The sequence below is a fragment of the Lepisma saccharinum genome, chromosome 28, assembly GCF_977018435.1.
Source record: "Lepisma saccharinum chromosome 28, izLepSacc3.1, whole genome shotgun sequence".
Lineage (NCBI taxonomy): Eukaryota > Metazoa > Arthropoda > Insecta > Zygentoma > Lepismatidae > Lepisma > Lepisma saccharinum.
This window is the reverse complement of record NC_139256.1, coordinates 23,369,841-23,392,766: the sequence shown is the minus strand read 5'-3', so window position 1 is coordinate 23,392,766 and position 22,926 is coordinate 23,369,841. Positions and strand designations below refer to the sequence as shown.

Below are 22,926 nucleotides of genomic sequence, written 5' to 3'. Positions count from 1 at the left end.
TGTTTTCATGCAAATTTTTGCGATCTAAACTACACGTAAGCTAGATAATAAATAGCTGGTGTTGTCTCTCTATTCTCATACCATTTTACCTATTCATGTAATGTAATAATAACAATACAGTTTTCATTAACTTCATATTTTAATTATTATTATAGGTTCAGCCCCCCCCCCCCGATATGTATTTCTAGATACGTGCCTGGTCCATTACAATTGCAGTGTTGCATCTACATACACTTTACGAACTTAAGGAGAATACACATTGTCGTAACGGCTGCTAGATATAGCAGCTCGCCCCATCATTTAGAAAAACGGACAGTAGTAGAATATACATTGTCGTTAATCTCTGAACAATTTCAGTTGTGAGCATTCGGCAGTGATGTGCCGTAGACTATAAGTTTACGTCTACATGCGTTGTCTACACGTAATCTACGCGTAGATTACATTGGGTTGTAGATTACATAGACTACGTAGACAATCTGAAGTGCATTAAAATTAATTTTCAAGGGTTTCATGAAAGGAAAGTGAAATTTTCAACTATACTGGTTGCTAACGAAATGAAAATAATCCTATTTACAACAAGATTTATCTTCTCTTCTATCATCAACTATGGAAGAAGATAAATAGTATGCAAGAAACAACAACAGATGGCAGTCGTGAGGCAAGAGTGGTCTTTTTCCCATAAAACACTAGAATGTTTCCTATATTAGGTTTCTTCCTAGGTGAGAAATTGTTCGAATTTGGAAGAAAGAGTATGACAAGTTCTCTTCACGTATCAGCAACTGATACGCAGTATAATTAATTCTCTTTTAATTCCACGGCACCCTTTGCTAAGTTACCACCTTTCGCTATGCTGTTTACATAGGTTACGTAATCTAATTGTATAAAGTAGTCTACGTGTAGAATGTAGACTATCGTTGTTTACTCGCAGACGTACATCACTGGCATTCGGCGAAAATTCTAATCAGTGTTGGCAGTGCTTTCGCAATTAACAGAAATACGAGTAACCTTACCAGAAAATATGAAACATAGAGACATCCGAATGCTCACGTATGGAACGCATGAATGCACTATATGGCTTCTCATGCAGTACGTTCAGAAGCGTGCTCATAACCGGAAACACCAGGGGTCAATAAATTCTACGGAGGCAAAGTTAATTGTCCCATAGGAAGGAACTACCGTAATAAAAATCGCAAGAGTTAATTGACAATAAGATTTATCTCAACTTCATTGAGGCATTCCGTAACGCGCAATAAATCAGAATGACTTAGGCAATTGTTACTTTAAAAGTGTGTTAATATGAATCAAATGCGAACGTTTCTGGTAATTACCAAAAGGACAACAGATGTCAGACTAATTTAAATGTAATACATGTGACTTGAATTCGAAATATTTTATGATATCTATTGAAAACTCTTTTCAGTAAATTTGCTTATTCAGTTTCATTTTGATACAGATGGACAGGTAAGTTGCAAAGGGATATGAAAGGACTCTATTGCTATGAATTTCGTAAAAGCCGATGAGAGCTATGAAAACTGACATATTGAAAAGAAAGAGAGAGATTAATACAAGATAATAGGGAACTTGAACATAAGATCAAGGATTACTATGTTTTGTAGTGCCTGAGATTCAGAATCAAAGTGAATAACAGAGTAGCCCGATGACATTGGAAATATGTAAAGAAGGGGAAACAATGATAGAAATTAATGGGTAAAAATGTCATAACCGGGAAATGGATTTCTTCACATTTACAGGAGACAGTACTTACGGAATTGAGTTTCTGTGTAATTTCGGAAGGTCGTAGAAGTGTTTTCTCGCATTTTTCAAACTATTTTGCTGCTAAATCATGTATTTTTCTATAATAATGTCCGTCCGATGCACGAAAGCTGTTGCTTGCATTTCCATCCATGTACTTGAACCGGATGTTGCGAGCATCTGATGACGTAATCCCCGGTAAGTGTTTCCAAACACACAGTTTTTTCACTATTGCCAAACCTAAAGCAACCTAACCTAACCTTACCGTGATGGTGCGTGGGGCTATCGTGAATGGTTTTTGGGGCTATGAGGGAATGGTTTTCAGTGCTATGCGGATTTTTTTCTCTTATGAAGATTGAAACACTGCTTTGCCGTCTGAAACACAACGCGAGTCAAGATTTGCCCGCCATTTTGCGTGTTCAGGAAGCGAGAAAAGAACGAACAATAATTACTCGATATGTCGACAATAGATACTAATTTAGTTTAAAAAGAAGCGAAATCCCTTGTTAAACAATTTTTCGCAATGCAGAATAGGTAAGTACGAATGTAAAAAGTAGAGAACAATCGAATTATAGCGATTTCTTCCCGCATATGATAGTTTTACCAAATACTGTAGAGAATAATAACACATTTGTGTAATGTGATGCAGATAAAGAAAATAAAAGGGAAAAGAAATAGAAAAGTGAAAGAAAGAAGCAGATTGTGTGTAGTGTGAAAAGCAGAGAGGTGGATAGATTTACAGAAAGAAAGAGAGTAGTGGTAGAGAGATTGGAATCTACATAGAGAGAGAGAGAGAGAGAGTGTGTGGAGAAGAAACTTGTAGAAGATAAGAAATGAAGGGTTAAGGAAGTAGAAGTAAGCATTAAGAGAGATGCAAGGAGAGAGAGAATTTATGTAAAAGGAGAGGAAGAGAGATAGAGATGCATATTAGTGACGAGGCAAAGAACAGGAAGATGTGTAAAAGAGAAATTGAGAGAAAGAAAAATATTGTGTATGATGTGAAAAACAGAAGTAGATAAATTTGCAGAAAGCAAGAAAGAGAAAGAGAGCGTTTAGAGAAGATATTTGTAGAAGATAAAGAAAGGGTTAAAGATATCCATGGAAGTAGAAATAGGCAGATAGAGGGAGAAACAAAGCGAGACAGAATGTCAATGAATAAAAGCTAGAAGATGTAGGAAAACGAAGAGCAGGTGTTGCAGATAAAGATGATTTTAGAGATACACAAAGGAGAGAAGGTGGGTGGCTGTGTGTTTTGTGTGTGTGTATGTGTGTGTGTGAGAGACAGCGACAGACAGAAAGTATGTGAGAGAAACAGATCGTGTGTGGCGTGAAGAGATGTATCTACACCTGAAGAAAGAATGAGAAGTATGGGGATTAGAGGTTAGTGAATTAGGAGTGTAAAGAACAAATTCAAAGGATCATTAGGACATTAACCTATGACTACTGAGACCGTCACTCATTTGCCTCATTGCCTTCTTTACATATACTAGTTGCAAAACTGTTTGTACTTTACATACTTACTTTTCATTCTTTAGTTTTTAAATTATAAACATTTGCAATTTCCATATTTGTATATCTATAAACAATTAGCATAAACTGAATATTTAACATATTAATTCATGTAGGACAAAAACTATTTTTTTATGAACATTCAGTGTAATTATATTGTAAGCTTAAGTCTAACCTTACTTCAAATAATAATAGTAATAATAATAATAATAATGATTATTAGAATACATATTGGAATTACATATTGACATTTTTAATAGAATGACATGTTGGTGTAAGATTAATGAAATGGAAATTAACTTGAAAAAATATAAGTTTTAAGATGTACTAAGAAAGTTCATTATATAGTCTCCAACTATTATATTTATCAAAATAAAATCGAATTGTGCGACCGTCATAAAGACTTAAGAATATTAATAGACTCTTCTTCTCTCATATTTGATGAGCACATTTCAGAAATTTGCAAAGAAGATGCTTGGTTATATATTTTATCCACATGGAAAGTTTTTCAAAAAGAAAGTACGTACCTTAATATACCTGTATAAAACAATAGTTCGTCCTATTCTTGAATATGCTAATCAATTATGGTTCCTGGCAGGTAAGAATACTTTCAAAAAGTTGAATCTGTTCAAAACCTTTTTATCAGGCTATTATGCACCAAATTTAAAAACAATTACTGAGCAATATTATTCTGAGTGGTTAAAATAGTTGAATATGTCTACCTTATAAGAGAGAAGAAAATTGAAAAAGGAATAATTTTGTACAGAAGATGTTATCTTTCCAAATAGATAGTGAATACTTTTTTTAATAATATATCTTATAAAATTCTCAGAGGAACATCTCAATTCTAACATGTCTCAAAAAGGCCAAATGTTTAATAACTGAAATTGTAGAAAGCTACAATATGAACTTATGATGATGTGTAAGATTGTAGGATTCATTGTACAATTTTATAATTATATCTTTAAATTTGTAATTTTGTATCACCTATTTTGACATTGTGATGTACAGTCACGGACATTTCTGGGTTGTAACAATCGAATTGAAAGTCAGTAGAATCGTAAAGGTAAAAATGGTAAAATGCTTCCCTGTGCATAGCACCAAGCCATGAAGGCGTTATACTTTACACTTTATTATGACGTTACAATTTATGTAGAATCGTTACAACCCAATAGTGTCCGTGACTGTACGCGGTTGTCAAATCGTGCTCATTACTTAAATAAATAATATTATTATAGATAATAATAATAATTCGAAGCCAACTCTCATAAAAAACTGTACTCACAGAAAGACAGGCACAGTGATAGAAACATGCCAGAATTTCTTTAAACTTACGGAACAAAATTTTTGCCCGCAAATACCCAAATCGCGTGCAAATCTTGAAGAATACGCACGAACATAAATCATTATTGCCATCCTAACCGTGACAGCAGACACGAAAGCCGTGAATATTCATACCAAGAAGCGTACAAAAATCAGTCTTGTATGGAGGAAAGCGCTTGTTAGCACCAAATCTATCAATCAGGCCATTCACACTTGAGAAGGGACGTGAAGGCGAAGTACAGAAACCTCAATGACCATGTACAATATCTAATTGTCTTTCATCCGTACATAAGCCACTAGATTCATATCTCGGAGAAAGTGGTGCCTTGACAATGGTACTAAGGCTCCACTTGTAATCGGGACGTATAAAGGAAAATCTTATTACATGTAATGCCTCATTTCTTTAGTGAACCTCCATCAAGCAGTAGAACAATGAAGACGCTGGTAAGTTGAATTACAGTGGAGTTTTCTCTTATATATATATAAGCGTGTGACTTATTAGTGGTGTGTTATCTTCAAAGCGCCAATGGTTCACCCTGGGAATGTAATTGTGCTATGATTCTCTGGCGCTGTAGGTTACATTTTAGTGGCTCAAATTTCAATGTGACGTTTACATGTCCATCACGGTTACCAGTTGTCCAATTTCGTAAGCAGAGAATTTTATTTGGGTTGGTGAAATATACAGGGTAATTCAAAATGAATGGTGCAACTTTACACAGTTATTATGACGTTACTATTTATGATAGAAAGTCAGGCAAGGCATCAACATGAAGATAAACTGTGGAAGTTTTACTCACACGACTCACATTACAAAAATTCAACATGGGAACTACGTGTAATGCAGCAAACATCCAAACGATAATAAAGTACATGCTATACACGAGATAACAAATCATTGTCAATGGTTTCGAAGACACTAATAATTCACATTTGAAACTTTGGCAAATCTTTCGGAAGGGTGAAACATGAGGCATTTTCCTCTACATCGTTCGATATAGAGTGCCGGCCCTGAGACACCTACCTAAGAGAGATCTGCTTGTAAACTTAAACATAAATACTCCAGAATCACGTAGATACGTTGCAGATATGAAATTCCTACATAAGATCATTAATGGAAACCTAAGATGCAGCATCCCACTTCACGAACTCTCCCTCAGAGTGCCCAGACATAAAACACGGAGCAAGGAAACTTTCCACACTGCAACTCCAAGACTCTCACTCATTCAACGTTCACTATTTCATAGGCTACCAAATCAGTTCAATGTCATCTCAAACCAAACCGATATATTCAGTTCATATCCATCTTTTATCACAAACATAGAAAAAAATGTATATAAGTAATGCTTTTGTGAAACACATCTGTTTACCTTGGAACTGTCTCGACTTGTTTATGTTTATTTTTATATTTTGTTTTATTTTATCTTGTTTCGTGTGTTCATTTTAACACTAGTGTACTGTTTTACTGTTGTTTCTTTCCGGTTTAAAATGGCTTCTGCTGTACTGGAAATTTCAATAAATAAATAAATAAAACACATGTGGAAATGCCTTATCACCATTGTGAGTGAATCAGATCATTATAGTTTCAACTAACAATACACCTTCTACTGGTCACTAGCAGTGATGTGCGTCTACGCGTAAACAACATGGCGAAAGGTGATAACTTAGCAAATGGCGCCGTGGAAGTAAAACAAAATTAAACTGCGTATGAGTTACTGATGTGTAAGGATAACTTTTCGTACTCTTTCTTCCAAATTCGAACAATTTCTGACTTAGGAAATGAACCTAACGTAGGAAATATTCTAGTATTTTATGGAAAAAGACTAATGTTGTCTCACGACTGCCATCTCTTGTTTTTCTAGCATACTATTTACCTTCTTCCATAGTTGATGATAGAAGAGAAGAGAAATTTTGTTGTAAAAAGGATTATTTTCAGTTCGTTAGGAACCAATATAGTTGAAAATGTCACTTTCTTCTCATGAAAGCCTTGAAAATTAATTTTAATGCACTTTAGATTGTCTATGTAGTCTATGTCAACTACAACCCAATGTAATCTACGCGTAGATGACGTGTAGACAACGCATGTAGACGTAAACTTATAGTCCACATCACTGGTCACTAGCCATTTTGCAACACTGGCGACCCTGGTGGAACAGCGGCAAAGCATCATAAGCCCACTTAGTGAGAAGAAAACTTCCACAGTTACTTCATGTTGAAGCCTTGATTGATTGTCTATCATAAATAGTAACGTCATAATAACTGTGTATAGTTGCACCATTCATTTTGAATTACAATATTTATTGTTGTCATTCATTTTTCCATATTGCCATAGCTACAGGAACCATATTACAAAGAGAATGATGGAATACATAACGATATTCTTGTAGGAAACACGATACCAGGATAGTCAATAATATGAATTCAATGTAAAAAATTTCGTTGACACTAATTTTGTTTACACGATGTAATGATAGATGGAGCTTGTATTGACTTAACATTAAATTTCAATTTACAAAATACTATAGAGTTTAATTAAACTTGTACAATAAAAGAAATAAGTTTATTACCTAGTGCATAGTAAAAATAAGATTCCGAGTACTACTTATTACTCTTGTCGGTTTTCCTGGTTTTATTTATTAATGCACACAGATAGATGTTCTTATGAAAACACTTACATTCCCTACCTTCATTTTGCCTTACGAATAGCTAATTTTAACATTCCCTCACAGATAGCTGACAATCATTCCAATCAATAACATTAATTGAGAGTACTCGAATACAATACCAGTGTTACTTAGAGTTGGTGAGCTGTATCTCTGCGAATGACCTTGACTAATTCGCGCAGATACAAGTCCGTAGATGCCATCTACTCGCCGTTGAGTGGTCGACAGCTCTTACAAAGTTAAAGGAGAATGACACCCATTGGCTAAGGCAGCCGGTAGCTCCTCCCTTTGCTACTGCGCAGGCAGTCGTGGTCAAGGTTCACCCGCAAAGATACAACTCGTCTACTCTAGGTACATACTTAGTTTCTCTACATATACTACTAACTTTATCTCTTCCTGCGTACTCTGTATTTTTCTTTTTATCATTATTCATTTTTCTCTATTTCTCTATTACTTTCCATCTCTCTTTGTTTCTTTCTATCACACTCATTTCATTCCAGTTCTCCTTCCTTCTCTTTCTCTTCCTGTATTGAACTATTCGTGTTTGTCTCTTCATTTACGATAAATGAAATGTACCATTTGACTATGTTGATGATCTCCACCGGCGAACGTATTTCCTAGGCTATTATTTGGTGCTTGAAAATTTACTTTAACAAAATTGCTTCAAGTTAACAAAGTAACGATTGTTCTTACACACAGAAATTTATTTTATGTATTTCAAGCCCATCAATTGACGTAACTGAGTGTTCGACTCTTGGCTATTGGATGACCGAATTTTCTGCCCCGATGCATTTGAATGCCTCAAAAAAAAAAATGAAGTGTTGGTATCAATCTGAAGACATATTGGGATGCATTTTTGTACTTGAATCAAAATTTAGTGTAAGTGCCCCCCCCCCCACCCCCTTTGCGAGCGCGCATCATAATGAGTATCTTCACAGTTAATTTTCCTATTACCTCACTGTCGACCACTCGGCTATGGTTACTTCCATAGTAACTAAAATTGTTTCTAATACGAACCTTCACAAAGAACTAATGCTATGCAACCCAAACATGGGTGTTGCATCCATTTCATTGTACCGTCCAGTTTTCAATCGAAGAGAAACGGGAACAAATAAAGTTTATATTCCCAGAAACCAGGACCCTCTTATTACCACCTTATAGCATGTAACCACTAGAGTATCGGATGTGTATTGTTTCGTTAAACACTCACAAGGGAAGTTTTCTAAGTGTCCCCCTCCGATTTCCATGAAACGTGGCAGGTGTATAGAGGGGCCCAAAGGAAGAAATACGTGTTTTTTTTTGTTTCGGCTAAAAAAACTGTCTTAGGGGTCACTGGGAATCTGACAGAGGAAGAACACGCACATATAATTGGAACACACACAGCACAGAACTGTAGGATTGTCGGTACCAAACGCAGTGCAATTGTAGAGAGATGCCGAATTCATAGGCACCGTTGTTTCCGGATAGGCATGGGCATAACAATAAACGGGGGCTTTGCCTCCTAAAACTGTTTTTAGCTTAAACAAAAAACACGTATATCTTCCTGCCAAGTTTCGTGGAAATCGGAGGGGGACACAGGGGTAAGATCCCCACTTCAATTTGTCCTCATCTTGACATTTGAGGGGGGGGGGAGTTTGCACCCTAAAACATTTTTTAGCCGAAACAAAAAAAACACGCATTTCTTCCTTTGGGCCCCTCTCCACGTTTCATGGCAATCGGAGGGGGACATTTAAATAATCTCTCTTGTCCGTACAACCTGGCGAGTGGTATCCAGTGAAAAATTGCTTACGTTTACTCCTTGTCCCTTTTATCGAATTTAATGCGTAATCACATTCATGCCCACAGGTGTTAAAGGCTTTATTCGAAATTTTAAATTGAACATAAACTTTCCATTTTGGAAAAATATTATATATTGCGATGCTTACAGCCTCCACACTCTGTCTGGGATTATTTTTTTGTTATTTTACATCGCTTTTCTGCCACTTGTGGCTAACCACTAAGTTGCGAATTATTGACATGTGTTACACTGAACTTCAGATTATGATAGACTACATATAGAACAAGTGTTAAACTATATCATCCCCCTTAAGATAGTAACATATAATATTGTTTCTATCATTATTTATATTTTTGTTTTAAATTTACAATTACATTAATCCTAACATTTCAACATACTCCACTGTATAAGATCTGGTAACAGTTTACTATGGCGGTGACGGATTTCTTCAAATTTACAGGAGAAAGTACTTACGGAAATCATTTTCCGTGGCGTTGTGGAAGTTCGTGAATGTAGTTTTGATTCATTTTAATGCGAATACATGTTGTTTTCTGCGAAAATCTCTGCCGCCATTTGCTTTCTGCACGAGAGCAGAATGTTCCGTGTGTTAGATGACGTAAACCCCGTAGTCAGTGTTACCAACTCGCCGTGTTTTTACTAGAACATGACGTGTCGAGTATTTTTAATTTTTTTTTAACTATGCTTGCCTAACCTAACCTAACCTAACCTTACGGAAAATGTTTTTGGGGCTAACGTGAATGGTTTTTGGGGCTAACGTGAATGGTTTGTGGGGCTAACGTCAATGGTTTGTGAGGCTAACGTCAATGGTTTGCGAGGTATTAGCATAATTTCAAATCCGTGGACGAAAGTAGGTATTTTCCGGTGAACAAGGTTGCAACACTGCATAAATCGACAAAACACTCGCACAACGCGCGATGAACGAGTTTACTATCGCCATAATGTGTGTTACAGAATCGAAATAACAAGTAACAGTAAGTACTCGTAAATGTAAGAAATAGACATTATCTTTGTTAGAAATCCTTTATTTCACCTTAGGAATTGTTCCTCATTCCAAAATAGTACGTTAGCAATGTAAAAAAGTGCGAAATAATATAGGTGTCACCCCCATAGTAAACTAGTACTACCTAAGATCTTTGTTGAAAGTAATAATGTAAATTTGTAGTTAACCGTTAAGATAGATTATATTAACAATTTCTAAATAATTCTTATCATAAACAAGGTGAGGTTATATTACTGCCATCTACCGACAGAGTTTTAGTTATTTTATTGGGAGTTGCCCTGAGAGCTCATTATTACTCAAAGTGGAGTGATAATAATAAGATATTAAAAGTCTAGGAAAGCGTATCTGTAATTGGTACGATATAATTCAATAGCCATTTTTTTCTCAACTCATTAGGTTTACAGTAGAGATTAATTTTATCTCTTTAAAACAGTTCAAAGAATGACGACACCATAATTCCGCGGATTCATTTTTCTTGTAGCAAAAGAACCATGATTCTTATTTGCACATTGCTTCCTGGAGGAAAGTAGTGCGTTGGAAAATAGATTTCTATCTATTTGGTGACGTGTCATTGGCGAACATGCTGATCTTAGTTGTTCTTGGTTAGGTGCCGGGCACATTCAGTTGCTAACACGTCGCCGAAAATAGATTGTTAACAGGCCTAAACCTGGCCTCCTGACCTGACAACGTACGCATTATAAGAACTAAATTTAATGCATATAAGTTTGTTAAGAAGGTTACGTTCGTTTAAGCATATTTGAGGAACAGATTTTGCGGGAATCGTTAGCAGCTGGATGTGCTCCGCACCAATCCCTAACTTGGGTTAACTTATATTTGGCAGTTAGGTTAGGTACCCACACCCATTATCCTTGGTGGAGGCACATAGTGGTTTGGATCCCACTTTAAACTGTAGGTCCAGTCCCGATTAGCCTTACTGTGCATAAAGTGGACCAAATCAATCAACGATCCATTCTTGAACCTATGTACGGAAAACATTTTATGATTATGTCCACAGTTACTTCATGTAGCAAGCAAAGTTTGGCATTTCCGAAAGTGTTGGCACTTCGATAACTCCACGTAATCGTCTATTTTAGTTATTAATATATTATTAATTAAGTGAGAGTAACGTGTGTACAAAATTCATAAGAGTAATCGTAGAAGAGCTAAGTACTATGAATCTGACCTGCCATCTATGATCATATTTTGAACCTTATCAATTTTCAATGACCTCTTGTGCTCATTTAGTAAACGTAAAATGACGTCATTATAAATTGATGCTTCGGATGGACATCCGGAAGTGGGGCAAGGGGAGGTACACCCCATTCCAGCCAAAATTGTATATTTAACACATTTCAATAACAGAAATTTATCGTAATTATCATAGGGGCGTTGAAGATACATGATAACTTCAAACTGAAGGTGTGTTTTTGAGGAGTCAACACTATTAGGGAGGGATATTGCTCGTTCGCCCCCCCCCCCCCACGAGTAAAAATATATTGCTTGCTCCTCGCTGGAAAAAATCCTGAGGAAATCTACGATGCTTAGTGCAGTAGACTGAATAGAATAGAAATAGGAAATGATTATTTATCATTCTAATCTTTAGTGTACATTGTTCTGAGTTTGGACCTCAATATTTCTGTTAAGCGAACATCCATCTATAAAAATAGTCTCTCGTCATAAAACGCCTGCTTGCATTTAATATAAATAGTATACAGGGTGAGTCAAAAGTCAGATTACATAGGGAGTTATAGTATATCTTCAATGTGTGTACCTTGAACATCAATTCATTTGTGCACGCGACGTTTCCAGTTCTCCAGAACCTTTTGCTGAACGTCCAGCATAATCATGTCTGCACACTACACAGAGCGTTTCTTCAGATGCTGGATGTTTGAAATCTTAACTGAGTAGACGAGCGCCTTTAAATGACCCCAAAGGACAAAATCCATTGGTGTAAGGTCTGGAGACAGTGGTGGCCACTCAGGAAAATCACCTCCACCCTTTCGTCTTTTGTCAATATCTTCCTTCACTCACAGTCAGAACCTTCCTATGTATAACCTGACTTTTGACTCACCCTGTATTGTTAGTGTAATTAATGTAATGGGAATTGGACTTAATACACAAAACTTTCAATTCCTTTCAGATATTCTTCTACCTTCTTGCCTTGTCAGCTTGTACCCAAGGAGAAGAAGTGGAAGAACATTCGATACGATCAAAGAGAGATTTCGCTAGACCAGAAACTGGTAATGATAATGAAGGGATAGGAGAATTTGAAAGAGAGACAGGTATTCTAGACCACATACAGAGAGCTATAATCGGCTTTGGTAGAGGTTTTGCCTCTGGCCTGGAAGGAGCTGAAACTGAAGATAATTCAAGAAATTACCATCCTCAAGAGTTTTCTAGAGAATCTAGAACTCTGCAAAGTTTTAGAAATCCACAAGGTTACCCTAGTGCCGCTGGAGTGGAAAGTTTTCAGAGCTCTAGGGCTGTCATCGACAATTTACAGGCAAACTCCAACCGACAAGAGGCTAGAGGGAGTGTCAGGCAGTTTGGAGCTGCTGACGAGAGTCCAGCTGCAAGACAAGCTCCGTATCAAGGCTTCGTAGGACAACAGAGTGGAGTTCAAGATAGAGGATTCATGCCAGACGAGAAACCGTTCTCCGGTTTCAAGTCCTTCCAGCAAGAATACAAAGCAGCAGGTTTCGGAAACTTCCCAAGTCTTTCCAATGTCGACAGATCTTACAGCCTTCCATCCGGGTCTGTTGAAGAAGATCTTGCAAATTCGCCCAGCAATGTAGAGGTTGTAGCGGATCTTTCGCCAAGAGATGGCGTTGCTGAACTCTCAGCGAGCCAAACGACCATTTCAAGTCCTAAAGTGTCGCAACCAGAGAAAACCAGCAGCCATAAACCAATATTAACTCCAAATAATGGTGGAAACAGAGGATTCCGTCACAATCCTGACACTATTAGGTACAATGTCCATGTATCTGGTAAATCTCAACAGTCTCAAGTTGTAAATCCACAATATGTCTCTTACAATGAGAAGAAGAAATCACCCTCCAATGTCCTTCACCTCATCAGTTACCATCCTGTTCCAGCACCCACTCAACCAGTAGATGTAAAACAGAACGCTCCCCTACCCATCAGGATTCCTCAACCCTTGAAGGAGGAAGTCCGAAACCCATACTTCCCTCATTCCAGTCTCCCGGTACATAAGAACCAGGATTACCACGCTAGCAGTACGCACCATTCGGAATCCATTGGAGGCGATGATGGTGGTGATGGGTTCTTCAAGGAAGGTTTTCACAAACATTTTGGCGACCATTTCCCAGTGTTCCACATTGGATTCGGCGAGGAATCGGGAAGCTACGGCGATTATGATGGCGATATTGGAAATGGTGGTGGAGTCTCGTGAAACATTTGAAAGGTATGTATAGACTTTCACAGGAAAATAACATTTTTCATGTACTATAGTGATTTTTTATTAGGCAACATGGTACGAGTAATTAGAAGACTATAAGTTCTAGGCATTAACTTGTTTGTGTTTGTCCTTTCATTGATTTCATAAAACGAATTATCATTCTTCCTCTTTGTAGCAATTAACCAAAAGGAGGCGGAAAAGCTAGGTTAAACAAAATAAAACAAATACACAATGAATCAGTTACCATCTGGAAGATTTTATATCAAATAGTTTCTTGCACCTTGATTACTCAAGTCACTTTGATACATTTCTGTAATAATCTACATGAATAAATGAACTCGCCGAACACTAATTCATTGATACTGCCATCCCTCGCAGAAAGGAATAGAACAATGAAGAATTTTCTGCCACGTTTGACAAATCGCGACTATGAGGATGAGTGATGATTAGATGGGAGGCGATGAAGGGACAATCAAATAACAACCATGTTCAGGCCGGGTATGAAGCCTAGGAACTTCGGTGGCGAGATCAAAAGTCTACCAAAGGGCTCGGTCACCTAACCTGCAAGAATAACCAAAGAATAATCCTTGATGCTCAAAATATATTTTAATGATTATTATAATTTATTAGTTCAGCACAACAAATATCTCTTAATTATGTTGAACATATTATACTATACCTAGAAAAAAAGAAAAGAAAATACATAAAATGAACATCTATATACACAATATTTAAACTAATTTATGCACTTGTTCATTTATTTCTTTTTTAGTGCACTAAATAATTCTGTGAATATGTCAAATTCTAGTTTTCAATAGGTCCTTCAAAATGTCACAATGATTAACAAAATTATCTGTAGTCTGGACTTTCATTTGCCTAATCACTATTGTTGCATTCTATTTCGTTAAGGTGAGAAGTAAAATGTTCTAATATAGTACATACATGTACGAATTCATTTCGCTTAGAATTCAACAGCAAGCAAAGAGATTAATAACTTTATTAAATGCAGACTAATCCAGCCAGGTAAATAGAAAATAGGAACACTTTAATTCTGAACCACAATTGGGAAACCAAAGACTGGCTCGCAGAGGCGTCTCGTGAACGCATGCGGTGCTTGCTGCGCATGCGTCAATTGTGTTAAAAAGTACAGCTGGCTCTGCGACGACATTCATGAGCATTTCTACATTCTAATTTCTTCATATAGGAGAAGTATTTATTTTACACGAGAGCGCTGAACTAAGCTTATATTACATTTCTTGGATCTGAAATGAAAGAAAGTAATAATTATTTTCCCACAATTGATGCATGCGTCACTTCAGATCCAAGAAATGTAATATAAGCTTAGTTCAGCGCTCTCGTGCAAAAGAAATACTTCTCATATAATGAAGAAATTAGAATGTAGAAATGCTCATGTAGTCGTCGCAGAGCAAGCTGTCCTTTTTTCCCACAATTGACGCATGCGCAGCATCATACACCGCATGCGTTCACGAGACGCCTCTGCTGGCTCGTATAGGCTAATCGGGACTGGGCAGTATTACCTATCTCTGTACCACTGGTAATCTAACTCAGGAATAACCACTATGCTTTCGATGAGGTCCGCATTTTGCATTGTATCAAAAGGACAGCTCACTTTCAGAAGGTTCGTGGTTCCAGTTACAACCAAGGTATCTGAATTTTATTATATTTGCTCTAAAATCTATTTAATGTAGTTATCGTTCGTTCTCATCGCTGTGGTTAACACATAGACAACGGAAAGCAATTAATAAAATTGTACCTCCTTCCATTTGTAACAAAAGTAAGAACAATCCACACATTTCCTTTTAAATATTGTTTTGGAACGGCATTTCGAAGTTCACTGTGTCTTATACAGGGCTACTATAAATGATTCATTCGATTTAAAAACTCAAGTTTTTTTTTTTTAAACTCACCAAGTTTGCATCGTCACATACAAGTTGGCAGCTCGAGTGTACAAAATGGGAACAAGCCGAGAGAAGAGATTTTGTGTGTTGGAATATGTTCATCTGTTTTTGCAGTGCAGCGTGCATTAAGAATACGGTACGAAAAGAATCACCGTGTGAACAGAGCATTTTGCGGTGGTATCGGCAGTTTAAGGGCACTGGGATTGCTACAAAATGTATGGGTGGAACTCGACTACCGTTTATATGTGTGTCGTGTGGTCAGAGGGGCACACATAGAACATTTCTAGAATGTGAGGAAAACTTCGTGAGTTTATTCATTCATATCTGTACGTGCAATACTTTGGAAAATACAGTGTTTTCAAATCGAAAGAATCATTTATAGTAGCCCTGTATTGATTTTTTAAAATCATATCTCAATGTTGATCCAATAATATGTAGACCATGGAATCCAGTTGCTATAAAAAATATAGTACCATATACTGCATCATCTTCATGAAATCTTAATAGGGAAAATAAAGTTTTACGACACAGAAGAAACGCAATGTACTGGAGGAATGAGCACTTATATACGAGGCACGTCCGGAAAGTAGTGTCCGTTTGGTAATTTTAAAAAAGAAAACAAAAGAAGTTAGTTAAACAAGTCTCTTTATCCTGAAAGTACATACCTTGAGCTACTTTTATGCATGTCATTGAGACACTTCTCTCGCTTTTGGTGTCAGCGGTCCTCGGTTCGATTCCAGGAGAGCCCTTTAAAATGTCGGTGTTGGCCCAGCATCGTGAGGACAACTGGGACGCTTGCAAAGAATAACCAGGGGTTCTCGTCTCGAAAGCCAGAAAACAGCGTCGATGGGACACGATGCGCTGACTGCTGGCTCTCAGAGAGCTCTTGCTCCACGAAGTTGGCTTTGTGTGTACTTGAGCTCATATTTTCCCCAGTAAAATGCGTTTTAGAAACTAATATATATAGTTTAACTTGTATTCCCAAATTTATGTTATTAATTTTTATTTATTCTTTTAGACTTGGTGAGAGAAATCATCTCCTATTGCATCGATCCATGGTACCTCAGCAGTTTCATTGTTCATCTAAAGTTGTTCATAATTATTGTAGTGTTGTATATGTCATTAAAAGTTTAATTATTTTTTTTAAAGTTCGTTTCCTTGTTCTCCTTTTATTTTCAGGAAAAATTCACCAAGAATATGCAAATCATTAAGGTCCTCATGGACTTTCCTCAAAATGCACCTCATTACGATTAACCACTATGATATTCTAATTTCCAGAAAAATCTTGATTTAATTCTGAATAGACTTACCTTAAAAATATATTATAATATCAACGGGGGTTTTTCCAACGACAGAATTTGAAAAACAAAATCATTGCCGAAATTTGACGGTATCGTAACAAAGTAGAACGAAGTTACTGAAATCCAGTTTTGGAATGTACTTAACTGTTTTAGTCTAGGCTTCCATAGTAATCAAGGGGTCCCGGGTTCGATACCCGCTGGAGGCACATAGTGGTTCGGATCCCACTTTAAACTGTAGGTCCAGTCCCAATTAGCCTTACTGTGCATAAAGTGGACTTTAAAACACCAACTCAATCAGACTCAATTTAGCTTCCATAATGCAACTGGGATTGGGAGGGGGAAAAGCGACTGCGCGAACTACTTTGTTCCGCCCACTCGATTTCCCCACTTTTCTGCCGTCATGCGTGACCTTGCTCTAGAGATTCCCGGCGTGTAGTGATTGATTGATTTGGTTCATTTTACTTATCTTTTCCGCCACTTTTGGCTAATCGCGAAGATGGGGATGAGTGATGATATGATGGAATTGATGAAGGGACAAAGAACAGCCATGCCCAGGCCGAGATTCGAACCAGAAACCGCTGGCGGCGTTGAGGCGCGCTATGCTAACCACAAAGGCCGACTGCAGTCAATACATGGAGAGTTTGTGAGTCTCCATTCAGAATTTCATCAAGTCATCACTCATCCCCATCTTCGCAAATTAGCCAAAAGTTGCACAAAAAGCGAAGTTAAATAAAGCAAATCAATCAATCAGTAATAGTTCAAGTCCACGTTTATGCACAGTATTCTGGAACTAATCGTAATGGCTACGTAATCAGTAATTAACACAATAATCTCATTATAGTAATTACATTAACTTTTTACGGAGAATTGTATTTATACTTGTAATGGGACAGACTGATCGACCACACTCTTACAGATTATTATAACATTTAAAATATTTTACCGTTAACATTTAATAGTCTGCATATAAATTTACAAAAACCAGACGCTACCGTTTTGTAATCGTGAACTTAGGTGTAATCATGACGTGACATCTATGTGCAGTGATTAGAACGAGAAGTAAATATGGTGTCTGTAACCATTTGGAATATTGAATAGGATTAAACACATATTTTATGTTGTATGTTTTATGTATATATATACAGCTGAACCAGAGTTACACGTATGTGAAAAGAAAGGTGAAAAGAAAGTAATATGTATAACAGATTTACTTACAAATCAGATTTACATTCCATGTCTATCATTATTAAAATACTGTAATTGCATTTATTTTGAGCAACAAGATATACGTAGTACAATTATTTCTGTCATAAAGTGGTAAATAAACGAATCTAAAAGATTAATTCTTAAATACATGACATTTGCCACTTTATTAGTGAACAATTTAATACTGAAATACTACAGTAGACGCAATAGTTTTATAGTTTTGCTACCCAATTTTGAAAAATTGTCTAAAATAGCATTTCTTTGGCTAATGACTGTGCAAAGTGTGGTGTAAGCGATGCCCAAATCTGCAGCTACTTCAGTTTTAGTTTTTGTCGATTAGCGTCCACTTCCCGTATAAATTTTACTTTCTCGTCAAGCGTGTAACTTTCCTCTTTCTGTTCTCCGTGGCCGACCAGTAGCTACTGTCGCTTCTGTGACATCTATGTATCTTTATTACGTACAAATAAACTGTATTTTATGAAAATTAGTACGTATAACACAGAATTAGATATAAATGCATTACGTACAAATAAGGTTTAATAAACACGTTTTTAAATTATATTTTGCCGCGACATACAGTAATTTACGTATAAAACAGAATTACAGAACTGAGTTACGTATAAAGCAGTCTCAACTATATGTATGTACACACACACACACACACACTGGCGTAAGCAGAAGGGGAGCTGATGGACCTACGCCCCTCCGACATATTGAGAAAATAAAAGCATTCAAATAAAAAGAAGTGAAGAACTCGGGAGAGCCCCCCCTTAGAATGACCCCCAATTGTAATTTTTCAGAGTGAAAAGTTCTAAATATACGAAATATTTTAAAGCAGGTATGTACTATCCGCCTTTACAATTGTAGGTCGCCCCGTAAAAATATCCTGGGTACGCCAGTGTCTATCTATCTACATAGATAGCTAGACAGGCAGACAGACAGACTTATAGTACAGCATGAAGATATGTAAGGAAAAAAAACTTTGAAATTTAAATTTGTAAATTTTTCTTGTGTAAAGTTATTAAATTATAAATTGCAGTTGTGTTGACCTCAAATATTAAAAACGACATCGATAAAATTACATTAATTACCGTTATTAACCGTTCCTTAAACTACGGCTTCTTCCATATTGGAACAAGGAACTTTATCTCGTAGTACCTATGTGACTTTTAGGACATTCTGTGACTCAGATAAATGTCGAAGATACGTATGTAATTAGCAATTAGCAGAGTTTAATTTTATTGTGAATACATTTAGGGAGGGGGACAATTTCGCGCCGAAAAAATCACGGACATTAAATTAGTTTTTTTCCTCCGCAATTATCAGCGGCAAGTGCTTAACTCTTGCCACAAGGATGAGACACATATCAGGCAATATGCAAGTAATGTTTTGATCCCTCACGTCCCGGCGTTGCTTACGTGGGGACCCGACAGAGTTCCAATTTGGAATAAAGAAAATCTTCTCCTTCTTCTAATTGCTGAACAAAAATAAGTTATATATATATATATATATATATAGGATCGTAGCCTTGACTGTACTGAAGAAAATAAGCTATAATTTGTAACTCTAGCATTCGTAGTTACCTAAATATAAATTTTTATTGAAAATCTTGAGAATTTTGAATTTCCCTCCGAAAAGAGCCCGGTATTACATTAGAAAATGTTTTTTTCTCATAAAGTATAAGCAGGAAGTATGTAATTTTTGCCACGAGAATGGAACGCATATTGGGAAATACGCGAGTATGGTTTTGAACCCTCACGTCTTGGCGTTGCCTACGTGGGGGCCGGACGAAACTAAAACTTCGTTAAAAATATTTCTTTTCAAAAAAATTCTTCTTCCTCTTCATTTATTTAGTAAAGAAAAATTAGGCTTTTTACACTATAGGGTTGAAGACTAATCTTTACTGAATAAAACAAGATATTACTTGTCAGTCTAGCGTTCGTACTTTCCTAGATAATAAATATTATTCAAATCCTGGCGAATTTCAAATTTCCCGCTTGAAAACTGGTCGTTAAGGCCTAAACTGGGGAAATCAACCCCGGCGTCTAAGGGTTAAAGTGCAGGGTGTGTCGGGCACACTCCCCTCCACTGATATGTGCCATCCTTACTGACGTCGGATCTGTATCTTAATAAAAATTCGAATCGAATTTAACATTCAAATATATGTGATAATTTATATTTATTTGCACGAAGTATTAACATCTAGAAGAAATAATATAGTCATGAATGATTTCAACTTACATTTGAATCCTTTCTGCTCATGGAGCTGAAGAGTGCATCGTTAGAATATGAGAACGTCAGTATTCACTGTATCTGGAATAGATAGAAAGAAAAACAACCTCAGAATTGAAAATATTCATGGTATCTAGACTATCAGTATTGTCAATGTGGTATATGTGAATAGAAAGTTACAATTCAAAACAGAATGCAATGTCGTGAGAGCAAAACTGGAAAATGAAAAGTGTAAAAAGTGTGTGAAAGAATGGAAAACTGATATCCTCTCTATACAGGGTGACCATAAAGTATTTCCAACATTTCAAAGGTGTATGACAAAGAAAGTATTACAGTTACCACTGCATGGCTTGTGGCAAAATAGAGAAAAACTCACAAAGTTTATTTACACACTTCAACATGTGTCCACTTTGTCACCTGCAAAATGTCTAAGCAACGTTCGATTTCGCGCCATGTTTGCAACCCTTCTTGTGTGACGTCAACAACAGTGTCAGTTATCAGTCTTCTCAACACGTGTTACATATACTCTGTCCTTGACATGGCCCTACAGGAAGAAGTCGAAGGAAGTTATGTCTGGCGATTGTGGTGGACAGGGTGACGGACCGTTGCACCCGATACACCTGTCAGAAAAACGCCATTTTCAGATCCAGCCAGGGGTGCGCATCCCCCCCTATCATGTGGTAATCCAAATGAAGTATTTAATTACTAAAGCGAGTCTACTGAAAGTAACCTTTTTTAAAGCTTTATTGAACACGATACTTGATCTGTCCGTCCTCCTTAAACAGAGGTTCCCATCCCCCAGCTAGACCGTGGATGCATTACCCCTCAAAATATTTTGGGTGAATACGTAATAATTATTTTTATTTGAATACAATAGCCTGTTAAACTGTCCATATTTTTTAATGGTTCAAATTTCGAAATAACGGAAAGCCAGCAATCTGAAGTGTCATAATTATATAAATATGTATTTGAACAGTGTTTGTGGTTGGAGAACAAGATTTTAATAACCCACAATTTGGGTATTAACACAAAGTCTTACACAACTGAAGATCGAGAATATCGGAACCCTAGTTAGAAATTCCTAAGGCCGGGACGAGAATATAATAAGGTGCCTCCTTCAAAGAACTCACCCCCTTTGCTTGGGGTAACTACAATTTTTTTAGTAATACATAGAAATAATTACATGCATTTCATCATAAGTGCAAATTTCACTTGCTAAAGCAAAATTACCCTGCAACAATAACTTAGAAATGCGAATTTGACACTATTTATTTTCCTGTTCTATCTAGTAATGTGCAAGGCGTTACTATGAAGTATACAGTTGGTACAACCATTGCAGCATAACCTATAGGGAATCAAAACTAGAATAATATTGCTAATAGAACCATATCATGAAAATGACTCACCTGCTTTAAATTAATCAGTATACCTACACCAAACATTAAATTTTAAGAAATTATATTATTTATAAATATCGAGAACATTGTTTGTCTTGTAATGCAGCTACAGTATAATTTTTGACAATCGTCTCATGAAAATGGCAGACACGCATATGTGTAATGCAAATTGCGATCGAAGCGAGCAAGAAAATGTTGATATCCATTTCTTTGCAGGCTTGCAAGAATATTAATTTAGTGGGACGTCAATACTTTCATAGAATCCCTCGATATTTACTCTATTCCAACTTATCTTTTCCCATGTTCGGCGCCGAAACGTGCGCATACCATATCGCTAAATATAGTTCCCAAATATAATGTTCGAACCCTAAAAAAATTCCTTGACAATCTAAGATTTTACACTTTATTAAGAGCTCCCTATCTCCTCCGTTCAAATTTAATATTCAATCCTGCAACCATAATTTTGGACTTATTGTTGATATTGAAGAGTACCTAGATATTACCCCCTCCAAAAGAAAAAAATCTCCGTCCCCAAACCACATTTTCCGCTACAATCTCAGACGTAATGTTAATACACAACAGTTAGATATCCCACCAAATTTAATGCTCAGCCCTCCTAACTAAAATTTCCAGGATAATATAAGATTTAACACTGATATTCAATAGTCGGATATTGCCCCCCTCCTCAACGTTTAATCCCCAATCCCCCACCAGAATCCACGTCTCGATTTAAGACCCAATGTGTAAGGGTTGGATATCTCCCTTCCTTGATAATAATACTACCCGTTACAATTTCCTTGTCAGTCTAGAATTTGGTATTTATGTAACAGCAATGGATAGTTAATAACGTAATTCAACTTGTGCCAAATGCTGTACTGTTTTACATCAAATTTCTATCACAAAAATCGTCCCCTCCCAAAAAAATAAGTTGCTTGGACGTAACGTGAGTCCACAAACCCACCTGTGGGCATCGCTACCTCTATATACTTAATTCTCTTCATCTAATGGGTTAAATATGGTGTACCTAAGGTGTAAACTACTTCACATTATTTTGGAAAAATATATAAATGTTGAATTTTATATTACATTATGGAAAGAAATTCCCCCCCAAAAATTTTATGGCGCATTCTGCGCCATAATTCCCACCTTTGGACACCCCTGGTTCCAGCGATTACAGCGCCTCCTATACCAAAGTCAGGCTCTACTTATGAGTTTTTCTCTCTTTTGTCACAAGCCATGAATCTGTAGTTGTAGCTGATTGTGTGAGGCCATATTTTTACTAACTGTGAACAGAAATACATGTTATTGCTAAATTTGAAAAGGAACAATATTTCACACAGATCTTAAATGCATTCGATATGCACCACACAACAAATATCTTCTAACCCAGTTTCACAATTCTCCTTGGAAG

At 36.6% G+C, this 22,926-nt stretch overlaps 1 protein-coding gene across 1 annotated transcript; it reads left to right on the top strand.

Moving 5' to 3' along the window:
- The first annotated feature begins 4,963 nt into the window (after window positions 1-4,963).
- Window positions 4,964-16,527, top strand: LOC145980684 (uncharacterized). Its single transcript, XM_083113741.1, has 3 exons — window positions 4,964-5,028; window positions 12,183-13,466; window positions 16,398-16,527. Exons 1-2 carry the CDS (start codon window positions 4,975-4,977, stop codon window positions 13,452-13,454), a joined length of 1,326 nt encoding a protein of 441 aa, XP_082969867.1. The 5' UTR covers window positions 4,964-4,974; the 3' UTR covers window positions 13,455-13,466; window positions 16,398-16,527.
- Window positions 16,528-22,926: the final 6,399 nt, after the last annotated feature.

Coding starts and splice junctions, on each gene's coding strand:
- LOC145980684 (XM_083113741.1), top strand. CDS start 4,975: ATGCCTCATTTCTTTAGTGAACCTCCATCAAGCAGTAGAACAATGAAG. Junction 5,029..12,182: donor GTAGAACAATGAAGACGCTG/GTAAGTTGAATT, acceptor AATTCCTTTCAG/ATATTCTTCTACCTTCTTGC.